The following is a 19,191-nucleotide window of genomic DNA, read 5'->3' on the forward strand; positions in this document are numbered from 1 at the left end:
AGCTTCCTATATCCAGCAATGCTGTCCTTTAGAATTATCAGACACAGTTCAAGAATGGAGTCCTGTGATGAGAATTTTCAGTGCTTCTGAGAAAACAAAAAAAAAAAAAAAAAAAGAAGAGTCTTGTGACCTCAGTTTCTTCAAACACAGAATTGTTCTTGGAATGTGTTCTCATGCTCCCAGGTGTAGAGGATAGAAGTGAGTTTACTTGAGGTAATTCATCACAACTGGCTACTGTTATCTGTTTATATGCCTCTAGGGATAAACATGTTTTTTGCCCTTGTGACTGTACACTTTACTAATGTGACACTTCTTAACCTTCAGAGTATAAATTGTCTGATGCTCTGAATAAAGTTGGCTATTGGATGAAGACTTTAGTCCACCTCCTTTTTTGGCTCCATTTTCTCAGGTCCTACTGCCTGTAGAGCAATAAACAAGAATAAAAAAATACCTTCCAAGATAAATAAAAACTAAGATCATTTATGACCACAAAACCAACATTACTAAACATGCTTTCAAGAGAACCCTATACCCAGTAGTAAAAGAAAGAGAAACTATCATCATGAGCATGTAAAGTATAAATTCTACTAGAAGAGTAGGCACACAAGTGAGAGATCTCAAACATCAAAGTATCAATACAATAAATCATCAAACCACAGAGTTGAATACAAATAAGGCAGGAAGAATCAAATATTACCCTAAACAGAAGAAAACAGAAAACATGGCAGGCAGGGCCGGAGAGATGGCTCAGAGGCTAAGAGCACTGGCTGATCTTCCGGAGGTCCTGAGTTCAATTGTCAGCAGCCGCATGGTGGCTCGTAACTATCTATAATGAGATCTGGTGCCCTCTTTTGGCATGCAGGCTTGTGTATAGATAGAATACTATATACATAATAAAATGAATAAACCTTTTAAAAGAACACGGCAGGCATACCATACTTTTCATAACTTTGAATGACAGTGGTCTTAATTCTCCAGTTAATTGACACAAATTGTTGGATGGATTAAAAACCAGACCCAAAATATACTGCCCACAAGAAACTCACCTCAACCATAAAGACACACAGACTGAAATGAAAGGGTAGAAAATGATATCTCAAGCAAATGGAATCTAAAACCAAGAATGAGTAATCATACATGACAAAGTAGACTTTAAGACTAAGAAAATAAGAAGAGACAAAGGTCATTGCATAACAACTAAGAAATCAAGAAGATGTATTATTTATAAATATTCATGCATATAATAACAGTAACCAACTTTATAAAACAATGCTATTAGACAAAAATGGAGCATGGATGGACTCTAGTATAACAATAGCTGGGGATGCCAGTACCCCATGCTCATCAATGGATGGTCATCCAGATGAAGCATATACACAGAAAAATCAGAGTTGATCCACACAGTAAGTAAATGGATTTTAAACAGAACATTCCACCTAAAAGCTCTAGAAATATGGAAGACCATGATGTACATCTAGGCTGTGTTACTGCACAGCTTTGTGCTCTGGTCTAACTTAGAATACAGCAATCAATCATTTCCTATCTTTACTCCTGTTCCCCTGGCCTTCAATTCATCCTGGTCCTTTTTTTCTTTCATTTTCTTTTTTTATGTTTTTCTATTTTTTAAGGTCCTTGATGATCTAATACACTATATACTGAGTTTGGTCCTTATGCCTCTTAATTAGCCACTCTATTGCCCATTCTCATCCCTCTGTACTAATTCCTAATGAAGCCTTTCTTCCCTCCTACCATGATGTTTTTACCTTTGACCCACTAAGTTTATATGAACGTGAGTCGTGAGTTAGTTACTGAAAAATGGACAACTTATCAGTGGTGACACCACTGAGAAAGAGAACTCTCCCTGAGGTATCTCTGTTTATTGTTGTCTAGAGTACCTGAGCCTGAGTGATCAGGAATTCTAACTTAATGATTTTCTTTGATTCTGTATATTGTTAGGGCATGCCATCTTCTTTCTTCATGCATGTTATATATGTGTGCAATACTTGTCCATGTGTGTGGCAACATGTATGTACAGGTGCACCTGTATCTGCATGTGTGTCTATGCTTGAGGCTGATGTCTGGAATCTCAATTGCTATTTCAGTTTATTGTTTGAGATGGGATCTGTCAATCAAATACAGACCTCACTGATTATACTAGTATTAATTCTTCAGGGAATTAGAAAAATCCTGTTCCTGTGTGAACCCAGACAACCCAGAGTAGCCAATGAAACCCAAAGCAAAAGTAGCAAAGCTGAGGCCTCACAATTCTCACTTTGGAGGCACACTACAGAAGTGGGCTAAAGAAAGCAGCATGGTGTCCGAATAAGGATGGCACAGACATGCAAATAGAATGGAAAACCTGTAGAGGCACCTATTCATCTGCAGCCAACTGATGTTGACAAAAGTGTCAACATATATGTCAAAGAAAGACAGATTCTTTAGGAAGACAATTTTCTTAAGGTAAGTTAGTGCAGTATCTATAAAATAGTATGGAGGTCTTTCAAAAAAGTGAAAAAGGACTGCCATGTGATCCAGCTAGACCGCTCTTGGGGACAGATCCAAATGAATGAAGTCAACATGAAAAAATCATTACAGGCCCCAGTTTGTTGTAACAGTATGATAGATTGATGATGGATAATATGTGATTGATAGATGATAGATACATACATACACACACTATACATACATACATATACACACAATACATACATACATACACACATCCGTATATACATACATCATACACACACATACATACATACACACATAATACATATATACGCATATATGCATGCATGCATACCTTCATAACTACATACATACCATAAAGAATAACGAGATCATTTACAGCCCAGTATTAATGCCAGAGACTGTCAGGCTAGGTGAAGTGAGCCAAATGTGGAGAGAGGCACTGGTGCGCTGTCCATTTGCAGAAGCACAAGAAGCATCAAGGAAGCTGAATGAATGTAGAAAAGGGAGACTAGGGATCTGAGGGTGTCACTGGGAGAGGGGACCAGAGTAGAAGAAAAGCAGATGGACATGTCAAGGCACAATATGGAGATGTATGGAAATATCAGAGTGAATACTAATGTCTGCATTATATGCGCTAATACTTACAAATTTCCAGACAGTTATTAAAGCAGTTGTGTAAAGCATAATTTCCCCACTTAGATAGAAATATAACATAGCTGTATTCCTCCTTTATCTACAATACACTCATATTCTTTTTAGTCGTTAGGTAATTTATTATAGAACATGGCCTGCCTTCAGAGCAAGATTTTAAGGCCAGCTGGCCTTTGACTTATAAGGGCAAAGAACAAACTAAAATCATAAATACCTTTTAGAATTTGATCAAATTAATTTAACCCACAGTAATAAGTAGTTCTTGAGGTACATAACTTGACCATTCAGAAACCAGCCCTCCTTTAGGGTCCTTAGGTCAATGCCAATACCCACGTCAGTGTCGCCATAGTAGCATAAGCTACAGGGCGGGGGATATGCTTTCTCCAGAAATTCGCCCCCTGGAAGGTCCCTGGCAGACTCATCCCATTTGGAAAAGAGATGTGTTCTGAGGTTTCTACACTTTTTCAGTTGTGGTTTGGGGCTGGATTAATGAGTTCTTTGATATTTCTCTGTGACTCCTGAAACAGCACAACTAATTTTATAAAGAAATTTATTATTAGTAGATTGTTAAAGGCTTTAATAAAAATAATAAGTTTAAGAAAGGTAATGAATTAGAGTTAGTATTAATAGGCATTAAGAATAGTGGAAAAATAATAGGCTCCTTCTTAAGAAGTAATGGCATGAGAGGTGCAGCTGGTGGGAGTTTCCCCTCCCTTCAGTGCCTTGTTCCTAGGGAAGTTCATAAATCTTAAGCAGGACATATGGGAGGATGGTTGACAAAGGTGTAGTTAGATTTTAATATTAGAGAGGGACTTTGGTAGGCATCTGACTTAGCTCCTGACTTTCCTCTTCACTGGTTAGCAATAATGAAACTATATTTGAGGTTTCTTTTCCTTTGTTTGCTCTGATCAAAAAGTTTTTAGGCCAAGATTACTTGTGGGCACTACTTTATGTTTGACTGCATTTTGAGTTAAAATGTAAACTTTGTATTCTTGGTAAAAAGTCTAAATGTTCTGGAAAGTATGCCAATTTTAAGGTGCCTTTTGTATAAAAATACTGCAACTAGTAAAGTTGCAGCAGAGTCAAAACCATCAAGGTGTCTCTGTCTGTCAATTCTTTGCCGAAACCGTGTCTTCCTATCCAAAACCTTGTTCTCCCTTGGATGACGGGAGCCCGACTGGGCTGGTCCGTGGCAGGTCAAGACACAATCATATGAAGATGGCAGTGACGAAGACCCAGGGCTATCTGTTTCTCCCAGGCCACTGTGGGATCTATGTTATTGGGGGTGTGGGGCAAACTGTTTTTATAGATTAATAATAACGCATCTATCAAAACACTTGAACTTGGATGTACTTTGTTTTAAGTGTATAATGGATTTTTCTAATGAGAATTTTTATTTCTCATTGACTTCTTTGTTGAGAAGAATAATTATCCATTTGTATATGCACTCCTTCCCTCTACTTCCTGCAAGCTAATTAAGAATGTCCTCATAAATGGATAAAGAAATTGTGATACATCTACACAATGGAATATTACTCAGCAATAAAAAACAAGGAAATCATGAAATTTGCAGATGAATGGTAGGGACTGGAAAAGATCATCCTGACTGAGGTATCCCAGAAGCAGAAAGACACACAGGATATATACTCATTTATAAGTGGATATTAGACATATAATATGTGATAAACATACTAAAATCTGTATACCTAAAGAAACTAATCAAGGAGGAGGACTCTGGCTAAAATGCTCAATTCCCATTCAGAAAGGCAAAGAGGATGGTCATCAGAAGAAGGAGAAAACAGGAAACAGGAGAGGAGCCTGCCACAGAGGGCCTCTGAAAAGTCCTACCCTGCATAGTATCAACACAGATGCTGAGACTTATGGCTAACCTTTGGGCAGAGTTCAGGGAAACTTATGAAAGAAGTGGGAAATAATAAGACCTGGAGAGGACAGGAGCTCTACAAGGAGAGCAACAAAACCAAAAAATCTGGGCCCAGGGGTCTTGTCTGTGACTGATACTCCAACCAAGGACCATGAATGAAGATAATCTAGAATCCCTGCACAGATGTAGCCCATGGCAGTTCAGTGTCCAAGTGGGATCCATAGTAATGGGAACAGGGACTGTCTCTGACATGAACTGATTGTCCTGCTCTTTGATCACCTCCCCTGAAGGGGGAGCAGCCTTACCAGGCCACAGAGGAAGACAATGTAGCCAGTCCAGATGAGACCTGATAGACTAGGATCAGAAAGAAAGGGAGGAAGAACTCCCCTATCAGTGGACTAGGGGAGAGGCATGGGTGGAGAAGAGGGAGGGAAGGTGAGATTGGGAGAGGAGGAGGGAGCTACAGAGGGGATACAAAGTGAATAAATTGTAATTAATAAAAATTAAAATTAAAAAAATAATGTCCTTATAAAGAAAAGGAATTGCAACCCCAGCCAGCCCCTGAAATGGCAAATGTTTATTTCACTTTTGTAGTCTCCTGTCCTAAACCTCCTTTGCCCAGAGCATTTTGGTATGGAGAGAAGAGAATCTGGATGAAATTCCCGAGTTTGGACTGGTCCCACCCTTTGCAGTTGTTAAGGTGAGCTTTCACCTGTCTCTAAGCTGCTTACAGAATGCTTCAATTCATGTGACTCCAATAGTCTAAGTTTTTTCATACCATCCTTGATGTGCCCTTCAGACTGTAAAAATCTGTTTTGCTGTAATACAGTTACACATAGAAACACGCCTTTGCTACTTACCATTTATGAACTTATCTGTAAGTTTCATGAGATTCCAAATTCATTTCTCATCCTGAAACCAACCCTGGCAGTGTGTGGTCACTGACATAGGATTTGAGTTGTGTTTATCCCACATACATTTTCATAGCTAGAGTTGGAGCAGGGCAAGTCCTGCTTTCTTATTTTCAGCTCTCATAACTGTAAACGACTATGCTCTTCATGGGCTATTTAGTACTTAGTTGTTAGCATTCTTGTATTGGCTTGTTGGCATTCCATTGTTTAAAATAACTCACAGGCAAAAGGCTGCAGCACAATCCGAAGTTCCTATGTGCAAGAAGGCTGAGGGATGAGCTTCATGCAGTGGGAATTACAGTGCAACCGACAGTGAGTCAATGTCAAAGAGGAAATAATGCACATTAAGTGAGTTTCCTTTAAACAGAAACAGTGCAACAGTATGTATCAACAAACCAACAAAGATGCTGAGACTGCAGAACCTCAATCCAGAATCACACTAAAAACAAACATAGTCAATAATTTAGCATTGGGAGCAGCTTTACAGAACGAAGTCACCATAAATAACAAGAACAGACCATCTGTGCACATATCCATATGCAGGCAAATACTGACCACGGGGACTGTATCATAGAGAACTTTCGGATGTGATTCTGCAAGCTTCTTGATCTTTCTGTTCCAGGAAGCTCCATCCAAAAACAATCCATGAATGTAAACACCTGAATAACAAAGAAAGATGTTAACATTGAAAGATGCACAGGGACTGAGTTCTGCACCTGAAATTCCTGCCTGGGGAGGGCAGGCAGACACACAGTGCCAGCCGTAGCTTCCCAGGTTCCCTTCTTCTGTTACCTGCTGTCCTTCCCACTACTCAACGCTTTCTGTCGATTACTGAGTTGCCCAAATGTGACTAGCAATTCAGATGTTAGGAATCTTAGGTAAAATGCCTGGGATAGCCAATACTAAGCACGAAATGAACTGGCAGCGCTTTCCTAGATCCATTGTGACATTTAGACATTGATTTACTTATTTACTTTCTGAGGCATGATCGTAAGGTAGCCAGACTGGCCGTAAGCTCTCAAATACTCCTACCTTAGCTTCCCAAATACTAGTGTTTTACATGTGTCAACACACTAAACACCATATCACTGTTTTCCTCTTGGTAAACAAGCCAAGACTGACTTGTAAGGCTGGAAAACCAGAAGCAGACACACATGAAACTGTCAAAAAGGAGAAATGCTGAAGGAGAGGCAGAGGTTGGGAGGAAACTCAGGTTCCAGCCATGCCAGACTCAGATGGCCCCATGAGAAAGGGATTTCTTGGAGAAAATCCCATCTTTCCAGATCATACTGTGGTTTCTCACTTTTGTTCTTGTAATTGATGAAGTAGCATGGACTAAGCTGGAATGGCAAACACCCTAATCTGTGGATAAGCACATTTTCTGATAAAAAATTTACACATGTGATGTGTGCATACAAAAATAAAATCCATAATTTAACAAATATATATCTGCAATGAAATCATTACCCTGGGGTGGGTACATTGACAGTGAGTAAAGTGGTTTGCTTAACTGATGGTCATTCTTTACTGAATAGATTTTGAGACACCAAGTAATCTGTACTTTGTGTTTTATGTGCTCCTCTGCTACTGTCAAGGTAACTCTTCATTGTTAGTGCCTGACAACTTCTTTTCCCCAACACACACTTAGTAACAGGTACCTGATGATTGGTACAAAGAAAACAAGAGAGCTCTATAATCTTTACACTTGGTATATGCAATTCCACAGTTTAAAAACTTTATGCAGTGTTTTTACAACTTAAATCTTTTAGCTGGGTCCAAAATTTATATATATATATTTATATATATATATATTTATATATTTATATATATATATATTTATATATATATATATATATCTCCATCAGTTCCACTCAGATGTTAACTGGAATGCCGCTTTTTGTCTTACGTCAGGATGACATTGAGAAAAGTTAGGAGGGGAAAAGCCAGGCTCCTGAATAAAGAATTAACCATAGTTTTATCAAGACACTTTCCACGAGAATCACACTGATTTCAAACTTCTTTGTGAAGTGCTCAGTACAGCAGGCTGGGAAGAAAGCAGTTGAGAATGACGCAGGAAGGCCTGCACTGAAGTCTTGTCTCTGTGCAATGCTACCAAGGCCTTGGGGGAAGTTATTTAGCTTTCCCAAGCCCAAGTGTCTGCTTCTCCATAACAGAGACCATATAGCGCCTGTGTGGCAGGCTTACTGTTGGGATCAAATATGAAGAGCTGGGCGGTTTCTGTGGCAGAGTATGGAAGAGGGCAACACCGCTAGGCCCACGGCACCTCCCTTGACTTTCCTTTGCTCAAAGCTCTTTAGCTTCCTTCTTATATAGTTTGTCATAAATATTTAGCCTTTTTTTTTTTTTTGGCATGTTCCACAGTCTGTCAGTTGAATTTTACGAGAACAAGGGCTCAGATTATTTCTTACAGGAGTAACCTGTGTGAAGAAGGAATTTTTAAAAGCGTACATAATACAAGAAATAATAAATGAAACAATGTAGCCAAGTTGTTAAACTGGGCGATTCAGCATTGTGCACACTCCAAGGGCATTAATAACAAGGGAACTCTAGACCAATGGTCAGGTAATGATGGCTTAGGTATCTGCTGCTGGGGAAAGCATGATTAGTTACAGCATGTCGCCCTGCCTCTCTGGTCCCCTATGTGGGACGCTCATTGTCCCTAAGTGCATTTCTTCAGTTAAGTATCGGGATGAAGGGGGCTGCCAAATCCTAGGCCAGCTTCAATAAACTCAGAGTGACTTTCAGCTCTGTGGGGCCTGGGAGCTCCACCGCGGCATTTGAGGGCCAGGTGCTGCTAGAGACTTAGGAGGTGAAGCCAGGCAAGGTGACAGCTCTGCACCTGTATGGTCATGAGAGAGAGAGAGAGAGAGAGAGAGAGAGAGAGAGAGAGAGAGAGAGAGAGACAACAAAAGAAAACATGTGAATCACCGTGGCCGACTTTATAAGGAGACTGGGCGAGGGCACCAAGGCAAGATAAAAAGCTGGCAGGGCCCAGAGGCCAGACGAACAGGAGTGGAGGCAGGTGTTGGGGAGCCATTGGTTTAATGGAAGAGTGTCTAAGGGAGGAGGAGGGAGAAGTCCTAGGATTCTGGCTGGATGGTGGTGCTATTTATTGAAATTAACTCCAAGTTTTACATAACTAGGGGATACTAAAGTAGAAATGGCATGTTGGCAGCTGTGGTTACAGCCTTCTGGATCACAAAGGAAGCATGTAGCAAGGAGATGTTCAAAGACATAAGAATGGAGGAGTTCACCTGGGGAGAGGATGAATTAGTAAACATAAATGGTTCAAAGACTTTGTCCTTGGAGACCCCCACAGCTGAAGGAGCATAAGCCAGCAAGAAGCATAAACCTGCACAATAAGAAAAAACAAAACCAGCAGGTGATGTCCTACAAACAAAGTGAGGAAAGCATGTCTAGGAAGATAAATGGAGCAACAGACATTGCTAAGAAGTTAAGATGAAGACAAAGGGGGATTCATGGGATTTGTCAACATGGAAACTGTCAGTAACTAAGGAGAAGGCATCCAGGGAGTGGAGAGGATGCAGGGTAGAAGGAAAACAGCTGAGAACTCAGATTTCCCGCAAAGCCAATCTTCTGAGATGCTTTGCTCCTAGGAAGCTGGGATACAGGACAGCAGTGTCCTGTATGGAAAAGAGGATGGAAAAGTCATTGATTGCGTCTAAGATGAGGGATGCCACAGCGTGCTAGGTGTGCTTAGGGACTGTCCGATTCTGAGTCCGTTGATTCTGGAAAGAGGAGGCGCCATTAAAGAAACAAAGCTCTAGAGGAGAAAGGAAAGGCCGTCTGGATTCCCAGGAGGTGCACATGTACATGGGCTCACAGCTTTGGCAGGACCAACAACTGTTTTCTTAGCTTTCTACTTTCACAGGGATGGCACACGAGAAGAAGAGATGGGGCAAGAGAACGCAACTTTTCCAGGGGCGTGGCAGGATGGCTTCTGGCTTCACATCGCCAAAATGTTGAGTTGTGTGACACCCAAGTGAAAGGGAAACCGTTTGCCACAGTAAGGTGAGGCAGTTGTCAGATCCTGTTTTGACAGCATCTGCTAGTCAGCGTCTCACACTTGGGCATACAGTGGATGGGAGAGCAAAAGCCTAACCTGTTGCTTGTTGATTGGCCTCCCTGGTTGGGCCAGTGATAACTAAGGACGTAGGGTGGTCTGTGACACATTGGTTGAAGCAGTATCCATTGACAGCCACTGAGAGGTAGATGTCCGTTTAACATCAGCACCATTTTGGTTAAGTTTAGCACTTTTAATCTTTTCTGCTTTTAAAAAGTAGTATTTATTTGAAGTAGTTACCTTGTCCACTGCGTTTACATTTTAATTATTTTGTGTTTATGTTTATTACATTTTATTTTATTTTTGTGTATGTGAGTGTGTGGGTGTATGGCAAGGCATATGTGGAGCTCAGAGAACTTGTGGGATTCAGTTTTCTTTTTTTTTTGAATTTTTTATTACAATTTATTCACTTTGTAGCCCCCTCCTTCATTCCCTCCCAATCCCCCTACCATATCTCTTCCCCCCCCCCCGTTATCCTCCCCCAGTCCACTGATAGGGGAGGTCCTCCTTCCCTTCCCTCAGACCCTGGCTTATCAGGTCTCATCAGGACTGCATTGTCTTCCTCTGTGGCCTGGTAAGCTGCTCCCGTCCCGATTCAGTTTTCTTTTTCCACTATGTGTATACTGGGGATTGAATTTAGGTTGTCAGGCTTGGTAGAAAGTGTCCTTTCTCAATGAGCCATCTTGCTGGTCCCCACTAAATTTTGAATAAAACATCACAGACACCACTTAGTATTTAAAAGACAACCAATCAAGAAAGAGATCTTTTTTCACAGCCATCCTCCTAGTCTTCAACTGTTTCCAGGGCCTCAGCTTTCAGTTAAGAGGGATTGCCACTTACGCCTAAGAATTATGTTCAGATTCCAGCATCCATCAAAAAGCCAGGCGTTGCCTGTGTGCGCCCTAATAACTGGGGCACTCTAGTGGGCAGAGACAAGAAGATCCTTGCGGCTCACTGGAGTCAGCTTACTACCAGCTTCAGTGAGAGATCCTTTCTCAAAGAAACAAAGCAGAAAGTGAGGAATAGGATGTTCATTGTCCTCCGGTCTCTAGTGGCATTTTCTCACAGGTGTATGACTATGCCACACCCACACATACCTTCCTTTCTCTGTCTGTCTGTCTCTTTCTCTGTCGCTCTCTGTCTCTGTCTCTCTCTCACACACAATGTTATCATTAGATGTAAGTATCAGAATGAAATATGTAACAGCAGAGGATACATATATCAGGGATTTTAAAAGGTATGGTCTTCAAGAGACTCCTTTCTCCATTGTCCAAGGCCGACACAAGGTTATAGATGATTAGCCTGTGTACTGCTAATCTGATGATTATTTTAACTAACTATATATGATTTCTAATTTACTCAGTTTAGGAGATACAGGGGAGTGTTCCTTTTATCCAAATTCAACTATTCTATTCATTTTCTTCTCTATTTGCTTTCTGATTTGCTTTATGTACACAATTGAGAAGATAAGCAACAATGCTCTGCCTTTGCCCACAGCGCAGACACCAGTCAGCTCATCCTGTCACTGTACTTACCATCCTCAGGACCATTTTTATATTCTTTATCATCCATCACTTCATAGTCAAACCCAAGGAGATCGATTGGAATTGTGAATTTCCTGGCATAGTTCTGCTGTGCACCGGTCAGGAAGGCTTGTGTGAAGAAGAAGCCAGAAAGCCAGAAGACTGGAGGAGGGCCAGTCTCAAACCATTGCTACGGCAGATCCAGACAAAAGTGATATAGCGAGGGTTATCAATTTCTGGTAAATATCAGTGAACTGTGTCACCAGACATGCCTAGTACCCTCTAAGCAAACTAGCAAATGAGACTCAGTATACATTAGGGCCCATTGTTAAGGTTTGAAAGTAATTATCAAAGGAGTATTCCGTTCCTATTCAACATTATCTCCATCACAGTAGCTGGGGAATTATAATCCGTGAAATGCTGATGCAGATGTCTGTTTGACACATGTCCACTGGTTTCTCGTGAACACAGACTCGTTGTTAGAACTCATATCATGTTACATAGATTAGTTGATTTCCATAAAGTCTGGTCATATGGTAATATTCACATTGTCTTTTCAAATTAATTAGTCATTACTACCCAGTAGAATATTCTTTTGGAAGTTTTTCTTTCTACTTTATTAACATACTATGAAATCCAACATACTGAAACATAGTACTATAAAAGGCAATGCTTATGGTCTTTAGAAATATAATGACACTTTAATTCTGTATTTATGTCATTGGTTTTGATGATGAGCTATTGAAAAACAAGTGGCTAAGTAGTAAATTATAAAAGCCTCTCTGAAGAAACAAATTAAAATTCTCCACTCCAGAAAGCCCACAGTTCAACCCCAGTTCCTGGTCCTTTAGTGTCTGACTCTGGTGCTTCAGTGGGACGGTATTATGAAAAAGGAGCTGCTCATTTTATTCCTGCAGAAACATCCTCACTGTTTTTGTTTTGTTTGTTTAAAGACTACCTGGCCTGGAATTTATTACAAAGCCCTTTATGTAGCATAGGTTAGCCTTGAACTTGTGGGTGATCTTCCTGCCTCAGGCACCCAAGTGCTGGGATTTCATGTGTGAACCATCCTGCCCAATTTCACCATAGTTTCATGTTATATACACAGTATGTATGCAATTAATCACTTTTTCTAACGTACACTGAAGCATCGATTGGTGTATAGCTAGGTGTGAGGATCCTACCCACTCAACACACCCAGGAAAAGTAGCCATTGAGGTCGCTACTGTCTCGGACTGCGATGGCAGAGCTAGAAGGTGACTGGCAATGAAGAAACAGTTCCCCTCTTTACAGGCTTGTCTGGCTTTCTAAGATGCTCTGTTATAGGGCTCTACTTAATGCTAAATAGTTAATGGAAAATCAACATGTCAGAGGTTTCTCCAAAGTTTGTCATTTACTTGACAACACCTCCTACTTAAGATACAGAATATGGAATATATTCTCTCTCTCTCTCTCTCTATATATATATGTATGTATACATAGATACATATATATACATACATACATACACACATATATATACATATATGTATACATACATATATACACAATATATACACATGATATGCTACTGAATAAAGGTCATTGTGTCTGGAATATTCAGGACTGTACAATGCTGTTCTCCCCACACTCAACATTCCGATGAAGAAAATGAAGCCAGAAGAAACTGGACAGCAGTGTTCACATGGATAAACTCACCTGCAGGAATTTTAGTCTTGCAAGGAAGTCATTAATGTAGCTGCCAAGGGGCTTGAGACTGGGGTAGGATTTACCCATCCACATCCCTGGAATTTTTACATTCAGAATGCTGCTGACGACTTCTTCCAGCTCCGTCGACATTACAACAAGCCCCTGAAACACAACAGACCTCGGTGAACTTGGCAGTGGAGGTCCTAACTTTAAAGCTTTCTTCATGTTGTCTTTGGTAACAAGGGTAAGGTTTGTTTGGGTTTGTGAAGAACCTTCCATAAAAAAATCATAATGATCTATCTCTAGCCAAATTTTAGAGGAAAATCTTAACCAATGCACAGCTATTCAGTAGATATTGGATCACAGTCTACCTTTCGTTTAATTTACCTGCCCATTAAAGGCAAATTAGGATTGGGCCCCTAGCCTGCCTTCTTAAAGTCCCAGTGGTGCATATAAAACTAGGAGGCTTATATGAAACAAGCTGGAGAGTAAAGCAGTCTAAAATTCTATTGTGATCTAGTTGCTCTTGTTTTATAATCTCCCGCACATGGAAGCTTTGAGGGGGGGTCTTCAAATGCCTTAGAGATTTTAGCAAAAAAAAAAAAAAAAAAAAACTTGAAGAATCAGTTGTGGGTTTTGATGTTGTTGTTACCAATAAAGTTTAATTTTTATCTATCTATCTATCTATCTATCTATCTATCTATCTATCTATCTATTATTTGATCTTACATTTGTTCCACGTTATTATAATTTCTGTTTTAAAAAATCTGAACTAACCTCAAGATTTTGGAGTAAATTCACTGGATTAAACACACATATTTTAGTTGCCTTTTGAAACCCCACTGAAACAGCAAAGATTCTGTTTTTTAAATTTTTTTTATATTAATTACAGTTTATTCACTTTGTGTCTCAGTTGTAGCCCCTCCCTCATTTCTTCCCAACCACACCCTCCCCAAGTCCACTGATAGGGAGGTCCTCCTCCCCTTCCATCTGACCCTAGCCTATCAGGTCTTATCAGGAGTGGCTGCACTGTCCTCCTCTGTGGCCTGGTAAGGCTTCCCCCCTCAGGGGGAGGTGATCAAAGAGCCAGCCACTGAGTTTATGTCAGAGACAGTCCTACTTGGATACTGAGCTGCCATGGGCCACATCTGTGCAGGGGTTCTGGTTATCTCCATGCATGGTCCTTGGTTGGAGTATCAGTCTCCAGATTTTTTGGTTCTGTTGCTTTCCCTGTGGAGATCCTGTCCCCTCCAGGTCTTTCTGTCTCCCCTTCTTTCATAAGATTCCCTGCACTCTACCCAAAGTTTGGCTATGAGTCTCAGCATCTGCTTTGATACCCTGCTGGGTAGAGTCTTTCAGAGGCCCTCTGTGGTAGGCTCCTGTCCTGTTCCTTGTTTTTGTTTCTTCCAATGTCCCTCCATTTGTCTTTCTGAGTGAGGATTGATCATCTTACCCAGGGTCTTCCTTCATGCTTAGCTTCTTTAGGCGTACAGATTTTAGTATGATTATCCTATATTATATGTCTAATATCCACTTATAAGTGAGTATATACTCTGTGTGTCTTTCTGCTTCTGGGATACCTCAGTCAGGACGATCTTTTCTAGATCCCACCATTTGCCTGCAGATTTCATGATTGCTTTGTTTTTAATTGCTGAGTAGTGTTCAATTGTGTAAATTCTATGTTTTAAAGGCATAAGCCCAGAAAGTCAAAACAGAAATAGAGAAAGAAGCCATGATAATATAGTTCTAAGAACTAGAAAGCAGCTTCTAGCAGCTGAGGTAGCACTTGGTTTTTTGCAGTACTTTAACTCAAACCTAAGGCTTTGCATATGCTGAGCAAGTGCTTTCCCATGTGTATGGCCCCAGCCACTCTCCTGCTTCTAAAAGTCAGGAAGGATAGCTGTGCTAAAAGAAAAGGGATTTGAAACCTACATTAGGAAACAAGTTATTAGGTCTTTTCCTCAAAGCTATGAACCATCAGTGTTGACCTGGAAATGCCAACAAATACAAAGTTTTAAAAAATGCCGACAAACCTGAAACAGGGATTGTCATGTGCTTTTGAGGCCAGTTATCACACTGGAACCAACAGTTAAGTTAACGCATGTACTTTAGAGGTGAGACCCCTTGGCCTCTTTTCTCTTGCAGCTCCCTCAGTAATGGCTAGTTTTGATCTTCCAGGAAAGAGGCAGAAGGAACCAGGTCAAGGAGTAACGCCTAAAGGTTCTGGTGCTTCTTGCGAACAACCCAGCCAATATCCCACTTCAGTGAGGACCACAGTCAACCGTCATCAGTGTCATGACACTGTCCTCTGCACAACGTCTCATACTCAACTAAATGCAGACAGTTAGGCACTATATGTAACAAGCCACAGGAAGCATCCAAAGTGGGAGAGCAGTCTTCCAGCTCAGCATTCAGTTTTTAAACACAGAGAGGGCTATGATGTGTTTTCATGTCATTTTTGTAACCTATCCTGTTAGTTTACTGGGATAAAGTATTCATGATACAGACCTGACTAATAAGACCTATTGTGATTTCCTAGCCTAAAATTCTTAACTATTTCAGATTTGGGGATCTTTGCACAATATCTAATAAGATGTTAGGGGTGAGTCCCAAGTTTAAACAAAGTTTTATTCATAGTCAATATATAAATTACATACTAGAGGTGTTTTTACATAACATTTTCAGTGTACCTACACTTTGACATTTCCATGTAATTCATGACATGCAATTCCACATGTGATTCTCCATGCATAGGGAAACAGTTGCAGCTGTAGAGCTTGAGAGTTTGAAACAGTTCAGATTAGGTATTCTCAGCCGAAAAGGATGATAATTTAGCCTTGTTCTTTCTCCTGTTTTCTTAGTCATTTCTGTTGAATCTTTATAAGATGTTAATTTTATATTTCATTGAGTTCATCCAGCTTTTTGCTTTTCATATAAATTTATGAAGATGTGCTCTGTTGTTTGTTCATTATGATTTAATGGAAATTATGTTTAATTTTTCCATATTTGTTTTTAATTTTTGAGATTATAATAAAATTACATGTTTTTTCCTTCCCTTTCCTTCCTCTAAACCCTCTCATACACCCCTTCTTGCTCTCTCAAAGTCACGGCCTCCTTTCTCGTTATTTGTGGTTACAAGTATATATTTATATACATATATATTCCCAGATACAACCTGCTCAGTATGTATGATGTTACTTGTATGTTTTCAGGGCTACTATTTCGTACTATATAACCAATTGCTGTGCTCTTTGCATTTAAGTTTTCATTAATTGTTTTCTCTAGGTAGTACAGTGCTGTGTGTTATGTTGAATTTATAAAATATATGGAAATTGCACATTAGCTTTCTGTTATTTATTTCTAACTTAATTACACTCTAATCAGAGACTATACCCCGATAACATCAATTTTTAAAATTTTATTGAGTTGTGCTGTGTTTTCATATGAATTTGGATAACACCGTTATTACCATTAGACTTGGTATTCAGGACATCATTATGTCATTTCATAAATGGGTTGTTCAGCAGTCTCATCCCCATTCTTCCTCCTCCCTGCTCCCCTTCTTCTCTTCAGCTTTAGGTTTTAAATTTCTTTCTCCTCATATTGAATGAGTAAGACATCCTTTTCTTTGTTCAAGACAAATAATTTACTTATTTTAAATCTATTTCATTTAATGATTTAAAAACAAACCTCAGCAAAGTAGTATAATCTTTCTTGGGTATATTGCTAACTGCATCCCATAAATTTTAACAAGAAATTTCTTTCATTTATTATTTGACTTTTGAAAATACTGCAATATGCAACATCTCATAAAAAATAGAGACAACTGAACTGGATTCTTAAAAAAATAGTCAATGTCACTAAAGTGAAAAGAAATCCTCAGAAACTGTTGCCAAAAATACAACTCTGAACACAGTTGGAAATTTCATCCTGGCCTGGAGCCTGGACCAGAAAATCACATCACTGGGATAACTGTCAGTGCTGGCGCTTTGACTGCTGATGATTTAAACGGTAAATTAAAACTGTCATTCTTGAGTGAGATATTTGTACTGTACTATTTCAAATCATATCTTTGCTGTTAGGAAGAATGTCATGAATTATTAAGAGAAAAGTGATATAGTGTAAACAAGTTTCTTCAAGTAATTTATTAAATATTTGTATGTACAGATCTATGAAAGAAGGAGAAAAGGGAGAAAACCCACATAAGTAAGAGGTGGGAGAGGGGAGATGGACGAGAGAGAGGGCGTGTAGCAACTTCACACAGATATAACCTTACTGAGCCCATTTAACAAAGATCAAATTGGTTAACAAAACACAAAAAGTTATACAGTGTTGTTTACTAGTGTATCTTGGCACCTGTCTACACTGGCAACTCTAAGCCTGTCTTCCTCACTCCGTGGACATCTCACTGTGCATATTATAACAACTATTGAATAATATCTGATTTATGCTGCTTGCTATTAAAAGAACGCACCATCGGCATCCCTGTGCTGTGCCCTTGCATGCATGGACATGAATAAATACACATTAGGATGAAGGATATTTCATTTTTAACTGATATTACCAAGCAGTACTGAAGATAGGCTGTACCAGTTTATATTTTCAGAGATGTGAGAATTCTGGTGATTGACATTCTATTAACAATGAGCATAAATAGTGTTCACGGACTACTCATGCATCGTTTGATGGTACACCTCAAAGCAAAAGGGGTCCTCCTCTGTATGTTGAATTTTAGTTGGCCTTTGCTTTTTGTTTGTTTGCTTGCAATTTCATTTTTTTGGAAAATGTTTGCTTGTTTATTTGTGTCTAAGTGTGCTTCTGCATGTGTGTGCCACAGTGCGTGTGGGTATCAGTAGAGAGCAGAAGAGAGTGTACAACCCTTTGGAGCTGGAGCTGGAGCGTGGCAGTTGTGAGCTGCCTGCCATGAGTGCTGGGGACTAAACTTAGGTCCCATGCAAGAGCAGCAAGTGCTCTAGGCCGCTGAACCATTCCTCCAGGCCCCAGTTTTGAATTTTTAGTAATCATAAAAATAAGATATTAAACTAGTTATCTACAATTTCTTTTAAGTTCCTTAATAGAACATTAAGAAACAACTTGACAAAATAGTACAACAATATGTATCTTTGTTAAAGTTGTATAGTCCTTAGGTTACATTTATATAAGTGTAAGAAGTAGATATTTGTCCTATTGCACAAATAATGATTTATAAGCTTGGAATTATCCTTTTCATGATAACAATATTTTAAAAACTACATGTTACCAACCCTGATGTATAATTTTTCTCAATTAAATTGGTTGGGAAATTTCATCAAGACAGAGAGAAAAGAGTGTAAAACATGGTTAGATTGCTACCTCACGCACAGAGGTCACTGCAAGTTAGGATTTTCAAATCTGGATTATTTTACCACATAAAGGAAATATTTAGAAAACAGTTAGAGACAACTCCAAGAAAGAAAACTCTAGCACATTCGTAGTGGTTTGGGAGAGAGGGGGAAAGCAGTGAATAGGAGAAGTTGACTCCAAGATAACTTACCCGTTCATCAGTGCTACCAAAATATCTGAGCAGTTTATGAATTCTGTTTCCGACTATAATCAACATATTATAGACTGGAAGTTTTACCCACCCTCACTTCCTCCATGGACTCTCATGCAGGCATTTAATAGCAACCCCTCCACTGACTCTAAACACATCAGAAATAACTTGACTATCCTTCTTGACTTTCTCCTTCAAATGTGCCCGTTCCTAGACCTTCTACTTGCTCAGGTTAAATGCTTGGGAGTTGTCACCAGCTCCTCTTTTGCTCGCCCCTCCATCAGTTTTCAGTTGTCGCCTGCATGGCACATAGATAGCCATTTCTCTTCACTTGACACCACGCGCAGCTGGGACACGTCACTTGACTCCTCTACCTCTCTGCTTCCCCACAATCCTCCCTGGCCATGGAAGGAGTGAGTTTCAAA

General features: G+C 39.7%; 1 protein-coding gene across 1 annotated transcript in view; it reads right to left on the reverse strand.

The window, feature by feature from the left end:
• Window positions 1-19,191, reverse strand: part of Dnah7 (dynein axonemal heavy chain 7) — a 253,456-nt gene that overhangs the window by 4,537 nt on the left and 229,728 nt on the right. The window contains exons 62-64 of the mRNA XM_060368356.1: window positions 13,243-13,395; window positions 11,557-11,734; window positions 6,472-6,575 (exon numbers count right to left, since the gene is read on the reverse strand). Of these exons, the coding sequence (XP_060224339.1) occupies window positions 6,472-6,575; window positions 11,557-11,734; window positions 13,243-13,395 (435 nt within the window). The remainder of the gene's footprint in view (window positions 1-6,471; window positions 6,576-11,556; window positions 11,735-13,242; window positions 13,396-19,191) is intronic.

Source organism: Meriones unguiculatus, chromosome 15 (genome assembly GCF_030254825.1).
Source record: "Meriones unguiculatus strain TT.TT164.6M chromosome 15, Bangor_MerUng_6.1, whole genome shotgun sequence".
NCBI lineage: Eukaryota > Metazoa > Chordata > Mammalia > Rodentia > Muridae > Meriones > Meriones unguiculatus.